At 66.3% G+C, this 14,372-nt stretch overlaps 9 protein-coding genes across 9 annotated transcripts; 6 read left to right on the forward strand and 3 right to left on the reverse strand.

Moving 5' to 3' along the window:
- Nucleotides 1-10: 10 nt before the first annotated feature.
- ypt1 (ras GTPase) lies at nt 11-643 on the reverse strand (the record flags this gene model as incomplete). The annotated part of the gene is made up of 1 exon (XM_060267199.1): nt 11-643. One exon carries the CDS (start codon nt 641-643, stop codon nt 11-13), a length of 633 nt encoding a protein of 210 aa, XP_060123182.1.
- A 136-nt stretch (nt 644-779) lies between these two features.
- MJAP1_003272 (uncharacterized protein) lies at nt 780-1,766 on the forward strand (the record flags this gene model as incomplete). Its single annotated transcript, XM_060267200.1, has 1 exon — nt 780-1,766. The coding sequence occupies one exon, from the start codon at nt 780-782 to the stop codon at nt 1,764-1,766; it is 987 nt and encodes a 328-aa protein (XP_060123183.1).
- Nucleotides 1,767-1,862: 96 nt separating this feature from the next.
- On the reverse strand, nt 1,863-4,937 carry FAP1 (FKBP12-associated protein; the record flags this gene model as incomplete). The annotated part of the gene is made up of 2 exons (XM_060267201.1): nt 1,863-3,060; nt 3,103-4,937. The coding sequence occupies 2 exons, from the start codon at nt 4,935-4,937 to the stop codon at nt 1,863-1,865; spliced, it is 3,033 nt and encodes a 1,010-aa protein (XP_060123184.1).
- A 370-nt stretch (nt 4,938-5,307) lies between these two features.
- On the forward strand, nt 5,308-6,852 carry OLE1 (stearoyl-CoA 9-desaturase; the record flags this gene model as incomplete). The annotated part of the gene is made up of 1 exon (XM_060267202.1): nt 5,308-6,852. The coding sequence occupies one exon, from the start codon at nt 5,308-5,310 to the stop codon at nt 6,850-6,852; it is 1,545 nt and encodes a 514-aa protein (XP_060123185.1).
- An 89-nt stretch (nt 6,853-6,941) lies between these two features.
- Nucleotides 6,942-7,637, forward strand: MJAP1_003275 (uncharacterized protein; the record flags this gene model as incomplete). Its single annotated transcript, XM_060267203.1, has 3 exons — nt 6,942-7,389; nt 7,412-7,500; nt 7,602-7,637. The coding sequence occupies 3 exons, from the start codon at nt 6,942-6,944 to the stop codon at nt 7,635-7,637; spliced, it is 573 nt and encodes a 190-aa protein (XP_060123186.1).
- A 17-nt stretch (nt 7,638-7,654) lies between these two features.
- MJAP1_003276 (uncharacterized protein) lies at nt 7,655-8,690 on the forward strand (the record flags this gene model as incomplete). Its single annotated transcript, XM_060267204.1, has 2 exons — nt 7,655-7,851; nt 7,874-8,690. The coding sequence occupies 2 exons, from the start codon at nt 7,655-7,657 to the stop codon at nt 8,688-8,690; spliced, it is 1,014 nt and encodes a 337-aa protein (XP_060123187.1).
- Nucleotides 8,691-8,694: 4 nt separating this feature from the next.
- Nucleotides 8,695-11,424, reverse strand: MJAP1_003277 (uncharacterized protein; the record flags this gene model as incomplete). The annotated part of the gene is made up of 1 exon (XM_060267205.1): nt 8,695-11,424. The coding sequence occupies one exon, from the start codon at nt 11,422-11,424 to the stop codon at nt 8,695-8,697; it is 2,730 nt and encodes a 909-aa protein (XP_060123188.1).
- A 45-nt stretch (nt 11,425-11,469) lies between these two features.
- MJAP1_003278 (uncharacterized protein) lies at nt 11,470-12,011 on the forward strand (the record flags this gene model as incomplete). The annotated part of the gene is made up of 3 exons (XM_060267206.1): nt 11,470-11,559; nt 11,582-11,652; nt 11,675-12,011. The coding sequence occupies 3 exons, from the start codon at nt 11,470-11,472 to the stop codon at nt 12,009-12,011; spliced, it is 498 nt and encodes a 165-aa protein (XP_060123189.1).
- A 162-nt stretch (nt 12,012-12,173) lies between these two features.
- DIA4 (serine--tRNA ligase) lies at nt 12,174-14,372 on the forward strand (the record flags this gene model as incomplete). The annotated part of the gene is made up of 1 exon (XM_060267207.1): nt 12,174-14,372. One exon carries the CDS (start codon nt 12,174-12,176, stop codon nt 14,370-14,372), a length of 2,199 nt encoding a protein of 732 aa, XP_060123190.1.

Consider the following 14,372-nt stretch of genomic DNA (forward strand, 5'->3'; position numbering starts at 1 on the left):
ACCTCTACGACTAGCAACATCCGCCCTGGCCGAGCGACTGGACGCTCTGGCCCTGGCCGACCTTGAGCGAGGACTTGCCCTGTCCTGCGGCGTTGTTCTGGATCGCCGAGGCGCCCATCCGGTCCTTGATCTGCTTGGCCATGGTCAGGAAAGCCTGCTCGACGTTCGTCGCGTCCTTGGCACTGGTCTCGAGGAAGGGAATGTTGAGCTGGTCGGCGAACTGCTTCGCCGTCTCGTAGTCGACGACCTTGCTGCCCGTCAGGTCGGCCTTGTTGCCGACGAGGAGCTTGTTGACGCCTTCGCACGCGTACCGCTCAATCTCCTGCAGCCACTGCTTGACGTTGGTAAAGGTTGCCTCGTCGGTCACGTCGTACACGACAATGATGCCGTGCGCGCCACGGTAGTACGAAGAGGTGATGGTGCGGAAGCGCTCTTGGCCAGCGGTGTCCCAAATCTGGAGCTTGACCGTCTTGCCCTCGAGCTCAATCGTGCGGATCTTGAAGTCTACACCGATCGTGGAGATATAAGACTCGGTGTACGTGTCGTCCGCGAAACGCAGAAGGAGACACGACTTACCCACACCCGAGTCACCGATCAGCAGCAGCTTGAACAGATAGTCATAATCCGGCGACAGCCCCGTCATGTTGGCTCGTCAACCCTAGAGCGACCGCGCCCGCGATGGCGCATCGGGGAATGACGTCGCATAAATCCGGGCATGTATGCTGAGTCAGCCAAGGGTCCTGCCCCGCACCCGGCTGGGCCTCTTGCCCGGAACCAAGATGGTGAGTGAATCGTTTGTGCACGCTTGCGCCGGCGGCGCCGGAGGCCTGGTCGCCATGACTGCGACCTATCCGCTTATGGGTATCTCGACTCGTGCAGCGGTCGACCAGTCCAAGAACCCCGGCGAGTCGGTGGTCAAGGCCGTGACCAAGGTGATCGCCGCCGAGGGCATCCTCGGCCTTTACGACGGCCTGGGATCGTCGCTCCTGGGCATCGGTGTCTCGAACTTTGTATACTACTTCTTCTTCGAGGCATCGCGCGACTTTATCCTCACTTCGAAGAAGCTCACGTCGACCAGCGCGGCGCTCGGCACCCTCACCACCGCCGAGAGCATCCTTGCGGGGCTCCTCTCGGGCACGGCCACGGCGCTGATCAGCAACCCGATCTGGGTCGTGAACACGCGCCAGACGGTGCGCGCTACGCACAAGGATGCGAACGAGCCGGCTGCGAACAGCACCGCGCCGCCCAAGCAGGTGATCCGCCGCCTGTCGTTCCTCCAGACGCTGCGCAACATCGTCGAAAAGGACGGCGTGCAGGCCCTCTGGAAGGGCATCGGCCCGGCGCTCGTCCTGGTCACCAACCCGGTGCTCCAGTACACCGTCTTTGAGCAGCTCAAGGCCTGGGTCCTCCGCTCGCGCGCCGCGCGCCAGGCCCCGGGCTCGTCCAAGCCGCTGCTCGGCGACTTTGACTTTTTCTGGCTCGGGGCGCTGAGCAAGCTCGTGGCCACGGCCGTGACCTACCCGCAGATCGTGATCAAGTCGCGCCAGCAGGCCATGAGCAGCGAGGCGTCCAAGGGCCGCAAGAAGGTCAACGTCTACACGGCCATGACCGAGGTCATCCAGGACGAGGGCTTTGCGGGCCTGTACCGCGGCATCTCGTCCAAGCTCCTGCAGTCGATCCTCACGGCCGCCATTTTGTTCACGTCCAAGGAGCGCATCTACCTAATCACCAAGACCCTCCTCACGCCGGCCGTGGCTACGGCCTAGTCCGAAAAGGTGCGCGTCCGCGTCCATGCACCGTAGCATTTGTAGCCACTCGCAGACCCATGCTGCTCGGCATGCGCACGCATATGCGATTCGCGCCTACGAACGCCACGAGCCCGTGCTATACATACGCTCGACGCGGTGCTCGCTCGTATGGTACGCCGCAAGCTCCGCAAGGATCGGTGTGCCGGGCGCCGTCGCACGCAGCGCCGCATTCACGTCGTCCGCAAGGCGGCCCAGGCGCCGCTCGGGCGCAGAAAGGCTCGCATACGGCCCCTGCGCGCCGCTCGCACTCGCCACGGCTGCGGCACTCAGCGGCTCCAGCTGGACGTCGCACAGAACGAGGCCGCCCTGTGCTGAGCGGTCCACACGCCAGCGGCGGCGCCCGCCCAGCGACGCACCATGCAGCATCGGCGCCAGCGACGCAGGGTCCTCGGCAAGGTGCGCGGGCACATGCGAGAGTGCCACCGCATTGAACCGCATCTGCGCCGAGGTCGTCGTGCGCACGACCGGCGCCGGCGCCGCGGCCATCGTCCGCTTCACCCGCTCCGGATTCGCGGCGATGTACTCGGACAGGAGCGGCGACGGGACGCGCGAGCCGCGCGCGCGCTTCAAACGCAGGTCCGTGCCGCGCGCCGTCGTCGGCGTGCCGATACGCAGCACGCCTTGCTCGTTGCACGCCTCGACCTCGACGCCATACACCTTGGCGAGGGCAATGGTAAAGTCGAGAAGCGCGGTCGTCACACGCGCCGGCTCCATCCCGTTGCGGATCGCGAGCTGCTGCAGCTGGGGGCGCAGCAGCACCGCTGCGCGCGGCGACTGGATAAAGTCGGCGAGCGCCTCTTGCACCGCCAGCGCCGAGCGCCGCTCGGCCGTGGCGTACCGCAAAAGCGGCGCGTCGTACAGCGCCTCGCCCGCACTCGGACCCGATGCGAGGCCGAGGGCCGAGGCGAAGCGCGCGTTGCGCTGCGCCACCTTGCACTGCGGCGTGCACTCGAGCGTGGGAAGCGCATCGCGGCGCGGCGACACGGTCGACATTCCACACACGTCCATCTTTTCCTGGTGCCCGCACTGGCACCGGCGCACAATCACCGCCTCGCACGGTTTGTCTTCCGGGCACTTGGACGGTGCATGACACGGCAGTGGGCAGGGGTGGCCACAGAGACTGCGTGGCTTCTTGCACGTCTGCGTGCATGGCGGGCACTCGTCCGGCACCGCATGGCACGCGCCGGGACAGGTGTGGAAGCCGCAGTTGAGCACCGCGCGGCACAGCTTGCCGCACCGCACTTTTTCGCGGCTGCACGGTACCGCGGGCAGCACACTGGTCCCACACACGCACCGCCGCGTCGTCAAGTGCACGCACGGCGGGCACGGCGTGTCGTCGCCGTGGCACGTATGCGGCACCTTGGGATGCCCGCATGGCGGGCCGGGGCGGGTGCACGGATAGGAGCAGTGCACCTGCGTCCCGCACGGCACAGGGGGCTCGAGCACCGTGCGGCCGCACGCACAGGCGACCTCGGTAAAGGACGAGCGCAGGCACGGCGCACACGCGCCGCGGTGGCACGACGACTCACACGTGTGCGAGCCGCAGGAGAGGGGGCGGCCGCACGGCACGTCGCAGGCGTGCATGCCGATCGGGTCGAGCTGGCGCAGGTAAGCGCCGAGGTCGCCGTGGGGGGGTATGCCGGCCTGCTTCTTGGAGAGCGTCGCCTGGTACGACAGAGGACAGCACTTGCGCCCGCACTGGTGCTTGCCGCAGTGGCGCTGCGCCTTGCACGGCGCCTGGCACAGGAACTCGCCGTCGGCGGACGAGCACGGCACCGCGCGCTTCTCCGCGCCGCAGCGGCACACTTGCGAGATGCGCTCGGTGCACGGGGGGCACGCGCCGTCGTGGCACGGCGTCGTGCACGCGTGGCCGCACGGCAGCACGCGCCCACACGGCGCGCCACACGCGGGGATCGGGTCGCTACACGACGTGCGGTCCTTGGCAGGAAGGCGGCCGCAGTAGCACGTCTGCACACGCGCAGGGTCGTACGGGCACGCTTGCGTGCCAGTGCGTACGTGGCACGGCTCCGTACAGTGGTGCACGCCACACGCATATGGCTCGTCGCACACCTCACCACAACTCCATGCAGATGCGACGTCCGGCACACGCGACGCCTCGTCGCGGTCGCCACACGCCATCATCTGAGTGTGGCGGCCGCAGTGGCACGCTGCGTCCAGCTGCTCGGCACACGGCGCACACGGCCCGGCATGGCACGGCTTCGCACATGTGTGGTGCCCACACGCGAGTGCTTTGCCGCACACGGCGCCGCACGACGCTGCGCCGACCGCTGCGGCATGCAGCTCGTTCAGCGAGAGCGACGCAAGCGCCTCGGGGAGGTGCGACTGCAGCTGCGAGCAGCGCACCGCCACCTCTTTTTGCTTTCCGCAAAAGCACGGCACATTCACCGTCGCGATGCACCCCGGACACGGGCCGGGATGGCACACGCCGGCCGCGCAGCCGTGCCACGCACAGGCGCGCGTGCATGGTCCGCCACACGAGTGGGGCATGGCGTTCGGGCGGGGATTGTTTACGCGCCCGCACCAGCACGAGTACGTCTTGGGAATGGTCGTGCGTGTGTGCTGGCACCCCGGGCAGCGCCAGGATCCTTTTGCGTCGCGGACCTCGGGGTCTTCGTGCATTGCATTGCGTTCTTCCATCTGCTGGACACTGCGTTCCGCCCACTTGCGGATGCAAGCGAGGTGCAGCACGGCATGGCAGCGCGAGCATGACCATACCGCCTGCTTTTTGGCGACGGTATTGTAGCAGATAATACAGTCGTAGTCATTGTTGGACAGCTCCGCGACGAGGCGCGTGCGCAGATCGGCGTGCTCGGCGACAACGCGCGGGCCCGCCGGCGCCGCATCCGGCGCGGCCTCGGTCGTGAGCTTTGCGCCGAAGTTGTGCCGCGCGTGCGGCGCGCCACGGCCGCTGTGGCCGCCACGCCCACGGCGTGGCGGGCGTCGTGCGACACTTTCGCTGGGCGCATTTTCGGTTGGCTCAGGGCGCGGCGCGGCATTCGCGTTGCCGCCACGTCCGCGGCCCCGTCCGCGCCGCCGTCCACGTCCACGCGCAGACGGCGTGCGGGTATCGGATTGGGGTATAGGACGAGCCGTCTCGGACGCCGCCATGGTCTACGAAGATTGCCACAAAAAAATCGCTGACTAAAGTCCATGGGCATTCGTCGCACGGACGGCGCGGCGTGGTGGGTGGAGGTCGTGAGCGCAAGATGCTGGGCAGCGCACTGCCGCTGGGCAGCGCACTGCCCCATTATTCCCTTTTTTTAGAACCGGGTGCGGGATTTTCCCACTATTATGCTTTCCACGTGGAAGCTGCCACCTATATGCTGCGTAATGTGCTTCACGGCGAATTGCTCTCTGCACGCCGACGCAAGCTCACATTGATTACTAATTAAACGCCAAGGCCCTGGTGGCGGGGTACGATGCTGGTGCTACAAATGCGAGGGGCGACGTGGCAGGTGCCCCACTCCATACTAGCGCCATGGCAAACTCGGCCAAGGTGAGTGCGAACGATCCCGACTCGTTTGTCAACACGGTCCTCGCGCGCGAGGAGCCTCTTCCCCCATTCCAATGGAAGAATGTCCTCTCTGAGATCCAGTGGATCTCGTTCCTGGCGCTGACGCTCACGCCACTCATCGCGCTGTACGGTCTGCTGACGTGCCCGCTGCAGCCACGCACGCTCGCGTGGGCTGTGGCCTACTACTTCCTGACCGGCTTGGGCATCACGGGCGGCTACCACCGCCTGTGGTCGCACCGCGCCTACACCGCTTCCGCGCCCCTCCAGGCCTTTTTGATCTGCATGGGCTCGGGCGCGGTCCAGGGCTCGGCCCACTGGTGGGCACGTGGCCACCGCTCGCACCACCGGTACACCGACACGGACCTGGACCCGTACGGCGCGCACACCGGCCTCGCCTGGGCGCACATGGGCTGGATGGTTGTCAAGCCCCGCCGCAAGCCGGGTCCGGTCGACACGTCCGACCTGAAGAAAAACAAGTTTATCCAGTTCCAGCACAAGTTTTACCTCCCCATGATCCTCTTTTGGGGCTTTGTTTTCCCCACGCTCGTCGCCGGCCTCGGCTGGGGCGACTGGGCAGGCGGCTACTACTTTGCCGGCGTCGCGCGCCTTGTATTTGTGCACCACTCGACGTTCTGCATCAACTCGCTCGCGCACTACCTCGGTGAGGCGTCGTTTGATGCGCGCCACTCGCCCCGCGACAACTTCATCACGGCGCTTGCGACGATCGGCGAGGGTTACCACAACTTCCACCACGAGTTCCCGATGGACTTCCGGAATGCCGTGCGCTGGTACCAGTACGACCCCACCAAGTGGTTCATCTGGGGCATGAGCAAGATCGGCCTTGCGTCAAACCTGAAAATCTTCCCCGATAATGAAGTGCGCAAGGGCCGCCTCGCCATGCAGCTGCGCGAGGCCCACGAGCAGGCTCGCCAGCTCGAGTGGGCGCGCGCGGCCGAGAACCTGCCGGTGCTCACCTGGGACGACTTTGAGGCCGAGGCCAAGACGCGGCCGCTCGTCGCGATCCACGGCTTTATCCACGACGTGTCCAAGTTTATGGACGAGCACCCCGGCGGCCGCGCGCTCATCCAGACGCGTATCGGCCGCGATGCGACCACCGCATTCGAGGGTGGCGTGTACGAGCATTCGAACGCAGCGCACAACCTCTTGTCCATGATGCGTGTCGGCGTCCTGTCGGGCGGCTACGAGCCGGCCAAGGTGTGGCCCGCCAAGACCATGCGCGGCAGTGCCATGGCCTCTTCCGAGACGCCGGAAGCGACCTCGGCCTCATCCTCGAGCGAGAGCGACCTGGCCGAGCTGCATGAGCATGTGGCGCCTACACGCGACCTGGATGGCCAAGGCGCACTGCGCAAGCGCAGTGGCGCCGGCGATGGCATCACCAGCGACTCGGCGACATACATCCCCCCGGGTGAGGCCTACCGCGTTGTTGAGCGCCGCAAGCTCGAGGACAATGTCAAAGTCCGGAATACACGCTACGGCAAACTGCTTTAGCCCTCATGCCATAGTCAAGCTGCGTGGCTCGTGCGAATTGATTACAAATAAAAAAAAGGCGCTTTTCACGAAACGGCCTCTCGAGTGGCATGGCGAGTCCGGCACGCCGGGCAGCACGCCACGCGGTCGAGGTGATCCGGCTCCCCGCGTCGGCGCTGCAGCCGCCCAACGCGGCGGTGAATGTGCGCCAGCGTCCCGCCGCGCGTTTTGCGAACGAGATGTTTTCGCTGCAGCTGTACCCCCTGCAAGGCCTCGACGTCCCCCCCGGCACGACGGCCATGCCGAAAGTGCTCGGCCCGCCGTGGCTGCCGTGGCCGCCGCACCCCGACACCCATAGCGCGCACCATCTCCGCCTAGCCGAAGGCGCGCGCGCGGCCGTCGCCGGCGACGAAGACCGCACACGATACCTCCGCACGACCGTCTTTGTGAGCAAAAAGCGCGTGCACAAGCTCGCCGTGCTGCGCAACCAGTGCCGCACGCGCCTCCTGGCCGCGCTGCGCGAGCTCGTGACCCACGAAGACGTGCCGGTACGCGACCGTACGTTTGCGTGCTAACCCAGTCTATGCCTATGTCTTTTTCGCCAATGCCCCCCTCTATGCTGCGCCACGCGCCACGATCCTCGACACGCTGCGCCGCGCGTTCCGTGCGGTAGGGGCGCCTGCGCCCAGGCGCTCGTCCTAGTGCTGCGGCGCTGAAAATCGGGCGGCTTCCGGATTGGTACGGAAGGCCACGTGCGCCTCGGCACGCAGCGGGGCCGCCTACGCGTTGCGACGCGCGAAGCGTAAATTGTTCATAGTCCACCATGTCGCAGGCCCAGTCGAGTGTGCCGATGCAGCAGCTCGGTGCCGAGAAGGGCGCGCCTGCCGCGAAGGAGGAGAGTGCCAACACCGGTCTCCCCCAGCCCGCCATCGCCGCGAATGCGAACAAGCCCAAGATCCACCCTGCGGTGATCATTGCCATTTGGATCGCGCTGAGCAGCAGCGTCATTGTGTACAACAAGTACGTGCTATGGCTAACCCAGGTACATTCTCGACAATCTCAAGTACCCGTACCCCGTCTTCCTCACCACCTTCCACATGGCGTTTGCCGCGATCGGCACCCGCCTCCTGGCGCGCTACACGACCCTGTTGAAGGGCCTGAACAACGTCGAGATGACCATGGACCGCTGGACGCGCAACATTCTGCCGATTGGTGCGCTGTTCTCGGGCTCGCTCGTCTTTAGCAACATGGCCTACCTGACGCTCAGCGTCAGCTTCATCCAGATGCTCAAGGCGTTTACGCCGGTGGCCGTGCTTATCATCTCGTTTGCGTTCGGCTTGAAGAAGATGTCGGGCACGCTCACCGGTATCGTGCTCATGATCTCGGTCGGTGTGTGCCTTGCGTCGTACGGCGAGTCGGTGTTTGACATGACCGGCTTCACCTACCAGGTGCTCGCCATCGGCTTTGAGAGCACGCGTCTGGTCATGGTCCAGGTCCTGCTGCAGGGCCTCAAGATGGACCCGCTCGTTTCGCTCTACTACTTCTCGCCGGTGTGCGCCGCGCTGAACATGATCCTCCTGCCGTTCACCGAGGGCCTCGCGCCTTTCCAGGCCCTGGCCAAGCTCGGCCCGGTGATTCTGCTGAGCAACGCGGGTGTCGCCTTTGGCCTGAACGTCGCGTCGGTGTTCCTGATTGGCGCCGCGTCCTCGCTCACGCTCACGCTTGCTGGCGTGCTCAAAGATATCCTGCTCATTCTTGGCTCCATGTGGCTCCTCGGCAGCACCGTCACCGGCGTGCAGTTTGTCGGCTACGCCATCGCACTGGGCGGCCTGGTGCTCTTCAAGACCCACAAGGGATAGTCACCTACGTGGCAGTCGCATCACTATGTAGCGTCTCCTTAATACCATCGGCCGGCGTCGCATCGTGTGTTCGCCGGACCGGCACTTTGCACTCGAGAACATAGCCATGGTCCACCGTGGCCGGGGGGGGAGGGCGCACCTTGTTGTCCAGCACGAGGCGCGAAAGGGGCAGCGCAACGGTCGTCGGAAGCTCGTCAGGCGCCTCGTCGACATGCATCAGGCGCAGGGTATAGTCAATGTGGCGCAGGCGCGTCGTCCACACGCCGCTTCCGCTCTTGATATGCACCCATCCCCCGATCTCAAGATTACGGACAAAGGCAGCGAACTCCTGCTCGCGCCGCGCGGCTTCTTCTTGCTGGCGCAGGGGGTTGTGTGCACGGCACAGGACCACGAGGCGCTCGGCAGCGTCCTCGCTCAACTCGGGCTCAGGGGCGATGGCAGGATGCAAAGGGGGTGGCACTGCGATGGGCACCGCGGCGCCCGGCGCGGTGTCTGACGCCACCGCTGCCGCGGCTTCAGAGCCGGAAGGCGCAGCCGCAGCACCGTGGGACCCCGGCGCGACAGCAGGTGCGGCGCCGGACGCAGGCGTCGCGGCGGCCGACGCGTCGGATCCCGGCGTGGCAGACGCGGCGGCCGGCCGTCCCTTCTTGCTCTTCTTGGCGACGCCTTCGAGGCGGTCGGCATCCGCCTCGGGCACAAAGTCGAGGAACCAGCCGCTGTCCTCTGCAAGTGCACAGCCGACGTGCACTGCACGAGGGCACCGCCCTTTGGTGCACTGGATCTTGGCGCCGTGCTTGGCATGCATGGGGTCCGTGCACGACTGGCACTTGAGGCCCCACCGTGCCTTTTCGATCCCGGCCGCGCCTTGGACGTGGTCGTCGCTGACATATGTCTCGGGGATGAAGCACGCACACAGCTGGTGCGCGGCAAGCGCGCCGCCGTGCATCGCGACTTCGCACGACTTTTTCGAGGCAGCACTGCGCTGCAGCGCCGCCGCGTCCTCGCGGGGGACCGGTACCATACCCTGCGTGACGTGCGGCGATACGCAAAAGACGCACGCGTACGGCAGGTCCGCCGGCGGCTTGGCGTCTTTCTTGGCGTCCTTGGGCGCCTCGACCAGCGCGACTTTCGGCGGCGTCTCCTCCTTGGGCCTGACCTCTTTGCGCCGCTTCGTCTTTGGCTCGTCAAAGAACTCATCAATGTCAAAGTGCACGCTCTCTTGAGCCAGCTCGCACTTGCAATAGTCCGCCTCGCGGCCGATATCGATCCAGGTCGGGAGCGCAAAGTTGACGCTCTCTGCGCAGTTGTATCCCATGTTGTATCCCGAATGGTAGCCGTAGGGATAGGTAATGACAAACTCTTGCGCATGCTGCACGAGCCGCAGCGGGCGGATGCCTTGCGAGGCGAGGAACGTCGGCGAGGCAAGGAACGACTTGTGCCGCATAAAGTGGGGGCACTTGCGCGAGTCGGTCGGGAAGGCGGCGGCCATCACCGACTCGAAGCGCTGGCGGTCGGCCTGGCGGATGGCGTACCACTGCTTCGGCGCGCCAAAGTGGATGTAGTTGATCGAGTAGAGATCCATATCCTCGACGTGCCACGCGAACGACGCGCGCCACATGCCAAAGTAGAGGTAGGGCGTCGTGACTCCGGGCAGCGCATGCTTCAGGCGCCGCGACAGGAGGCTATCGAGCTCGCCGACGTTCCACGCAGTCGTGCGCTGGTCAAAGAGCGTGCCTTGCAGGTCCGCTCCGTACATGGGCGGCTTGCCAAAGTTGAGGCTGCGCCAGTACTCGGACTCGATCGCGCGGCACGCTTGCGGCGTCCATTCGGACGGGGACGGCGGCGTATCGCTATCCTGCGCCTCGTGCGTCCAGCCGTTTCGGTAGTCAAAGGCCGCCCACTCGTCGCCGCTCGTGGCATGCGTCTTGCCGACCTTGCTCTTGGCCGGCTCACGCGACGACGCGCCGCCACTACGCGTGCGCACCCCGTCCCCGTGCGAGGGAATCTTGGCGCTCTCGGGCGGCGCGGTGTACAGGCGGCTCTGCGCGTTGGCCTTCTCTGCAGCGACTGCCGCCTCGGCCTTGGCGCGGATCCGCGCCATCGGCGGCCCCCGCTGCGCATCGTCCAGACACAGATCGAACCACTGCTTGGCATCCCACACCTTGGCACGCGTCACGTTCGTCTGCTTCCAGCGCCCGGGCCCGGCAGAGAGAAAGTGCTGCGTGATGGCATTCTTGATGCGCACGCGGTCGATCCGAGCGATCTCCTCCGACGCCGGCTGGTCCATACCGAGGCTCGGCAGTGATCCTGTCCACTCTTTTGGCGGAATGATCTTGACGATGCCGCTCTGCATGCCCCAGCGGTCGATCGCCTGGCAATAGGCATAAAAGTCGGCGAACTGCTCCATGGTCGGCGTAAAGACCGGCACGCCTTGCACCGGCACCTTCTCGTCCTCCTCCTCGTCCTCGTCGTCCATGTGCTCGGGGACGTACGCGTCCATCGGGTAAAAGTACGCAGGCTGGATATCGTCGAGGTGCACCGGCTTGCGCTTGGGCCGCGACACACTCGGCGGTGCCTGGGCCGGCGCCGGCTGCGCGGCCTCGGGCGTGTGCTCTGGCGCTTGTTCAAAGACAGGTGTGCGTTCCATCGCACCGAATGCAGTGTCCGCCGCAGCACGAGGGCCCTCAGAAAGGCCCACGCCCCACGCTGCACCGTCCAGCGCCGCCACTGCCATCGTGAACAAGGCACAAAGGGGTGTTTTAGTCAGCCGTTCGCCGCCATGTCGAAAGCCGCCGGGGCGCCGGGCAAGACGCACGACTACAAGGCGCACTTTACAAGGACGCGCGTCGCGTACGACAAGGTGATTGCGGTACGTATTTTCGCTGACGCAGCGCCAAGCCGAAATCCAGGCAGTCGCGACCAAGGCGATGCAAAAGCAGCAGTCCTTGCAGGAGGAGGTCGAGTATGTGCCATGACTCACACAGCTTCCTGCTCGACGCGATCAACGACCTGCAAAGGCGCGCGGCCGCTGCAGAGAACCCGGACGCACTGGAGCAGGAACCGACGAGCTCGCCGAGAGACCGGTCCGCACAGCGCTCGCGCAGGGGCGCCGCGAGCTACTCGGACGAGGACGAGGATACGCAGGACCTGCACGAGCGCAGCTTCGAGACAGAAAAGAGCGCGCCGTCGATCGACGTGCTACTCGACGATACCAGCAGCACCAAGCGGCCACGCAGCACGTCGCAGCCGGACGAGGCCGACGTCGCGCTCCTCGCGTCGCTCAGCGAGGACGCGGGGCAGAAACGCGCGCGCCTCGAGTAGTGTATGATAGGTCAGAAGTGCAACAGCAGTAGCATTCCCGCGTCCGGCATTGCTCCGCCGCTCGCTCCGCAGCGCTGCCGCCGTTCGCTCCGCCGCCGCCTCTTTCCACGTGGCCTCCACTGTCTCGACATGGTACGACCGGCTTGGCGCGGCGTACCCCGCATGGCGCTTGCGCGGTGCGCGGCGCGTGCGGTCCACGGCACCGCACGCCCCCACAAAGCCGCCTCGACCGCGTTCTACCGGCCGCTGCCCGATATTGGCGTGTCGTGGAAAGCGTCCGAAGACGACATCGCCGAGGCACGTCGCAGCGCTCTTTCGCGCAACATGCGCTTCCGTGACGACGAGGCCGACGAGCTACGCACGCTGCACAACCGCCTTTCCGAGCTCCAAAAACAGGTGCATGCACTCGAGGCTGAGCAAAAAGACGTCGGCGCCGCCATCCCCGCCCTCGCCAAGCAGGCAAAGTCTGACGAGGCCGTCGCTGCAGCGCTCGAGGCGAAGCGCACGCGTGCGCGCGAGCTGCGCGCCGAGCTGCGTGATGCATCGCACACTGTATCCGAGTGCAATGCGCGCTCGATCGAGATCCGCAACGCATGGCCGAACCGCATGCACAACCGTGTGCCGCTCGGCGCCGAGTCGCAGTCGCAGATCGTCGCGCTGTGCGACGCACGCGCAGAAAGCGCGGCGCTGCCTCGTGTCGAGCTGCCGTGCACTGCCTCGGCGCTGGACGCGGCGTTGGCCGACGCCCTTCCGCGCAGCGCGAGCGACGACCATCTTCAGCGTGCCGATGCGCTGCCCCACGGCGGCGTCGACATGTCGGCCGGCATCACGACGACCGGCCCCTCGTGGCCGTACCTGATCGGGACGCTGTCGCTGCTGGAGCATGCGCTGACGCAGTATGCGCTCGCGACCGCGCTTCGGCACGGCTTTACGATCACCTCTGTGCCGGACGTGGTCAAGACCGACATTGCGGAGCGCTGCGGCTTCCGGCCGCGCGACGAGGCGTCGGCACAGACGTACTTTGTGGATACCCAGCGCGACGAGGCGGGCGCGGCGCTGTGCCTGGCCGGCACGGCCGAAATTCCGCTCGCGGCGTACGTCGCGAATCACACGTACGACGCGACGAGCCACGGCGCGGGCGGCGACGTACGCGCGCTACCGCTCCCTGTCAAGCTCGCGGCGCTCGGCCATGCATTCCGCGCCGAGGCCGGCGCACGCGGCACCGATACGCGGGGCTTGTACCGCATCCACCAGTTCTCCAAGGTCGAGATGTTTGTCGTGACCGACGCCGCGTCGAGCGACGCGACGCTCGAGTCGCTCCGCGGCGTCCAGGAAGAGATTGCGCAAGGTCTCGGCTTGTTGTACCGCGTGCTCGACATGTCGTCGGAAGAGCTAGGGGCGAGCGCCTACCGCAAGTACGACGTCGAGGCGTGGATGCCGGGCCGCGGCTCGTGGGGCGAAATCTGCTCGGCGTCCAACTGCACCGACTACCAAGCGCGGCGCCTCGCGATCAAGTATCGTCCCGCCGCCAAGGACGGCGAGAAGGCCAAGCTGCAGTACGCGCATACGCTCAATGCGACAGCCGCGGCCATCCCCCGCTTGATTGTGGCGCTACTCGAGACGTATGGCGGGGGGAAGCAGCTCGTGCTGCCGACGTCGCTGCAGCGCTTCTGGCTCGGAGGCGACGGCGACGAGCGTGTGCGGTGGGTGAGTCCCAAGGCCACCAACCCAGCCGGACGCCCGTCGCACGCCCGCGGGCTTCACACGATGCGGGCCGTGCGCCCGGTTGAGGGAGTGCGCCCAGCAGAGAGCGTGCGCGCCCCCGGCCCATTGTCGATGCCCACGCGGCGTCTGCATGCCTCGGCACGCACCTCCAAATCCTTCCAAGAGTACAAGGACGAGCTGCGTGCGCGTGCCGCGCGCCACGGCACGGATCCCACGACAATCGTCGTGGCATTTGCGCTCCTGCACGAGCTCACGGCCATCCTCCCCCTCTTCCTCCTGGCCCCCCTCTTTGCGGCGCTCGGCGTGAGCGAGTCGATCCTCGACTTTCTCGAGTCGTTCCGCACGTCGCTCGTATCAGAAGAGACACAGAGCGCGCTGCATGCAAAGCTGCACGAGTGGATCGTGCGGGGCACCAAGGTCGCCACCAAGCTGTGCTCGCGCTGCGACGAGTACCTCGCGACGCCGTCCGAGGCTCCCAACTCGCCAGTCGCGCTGTGGCTTGCGAGTCTCACTTCTGCCTACGTCGTCGTAAAGCTGCTCATGCCCGTGCGCCTCGCGGCGTGCGTCGCGCTGGCGCCGTGGACCGCGCGCCGCGCGCTCGGACCGCTGAAGCGGCTCGTGCGCCGCACCCGCTGA

The sequence above is a fragment of the Malassezia japonica genome, chromosome 6, assembly GCF_029542785.1.
Source record: "Malassezia japonica chromosome 6, complete sequence".
NCBI lineage: Eukaryota > Fungi > Basidiomycota > Malasseziomycetes > Malasseziales > Malasseziaceae > Malassezia > Malassezia japonica.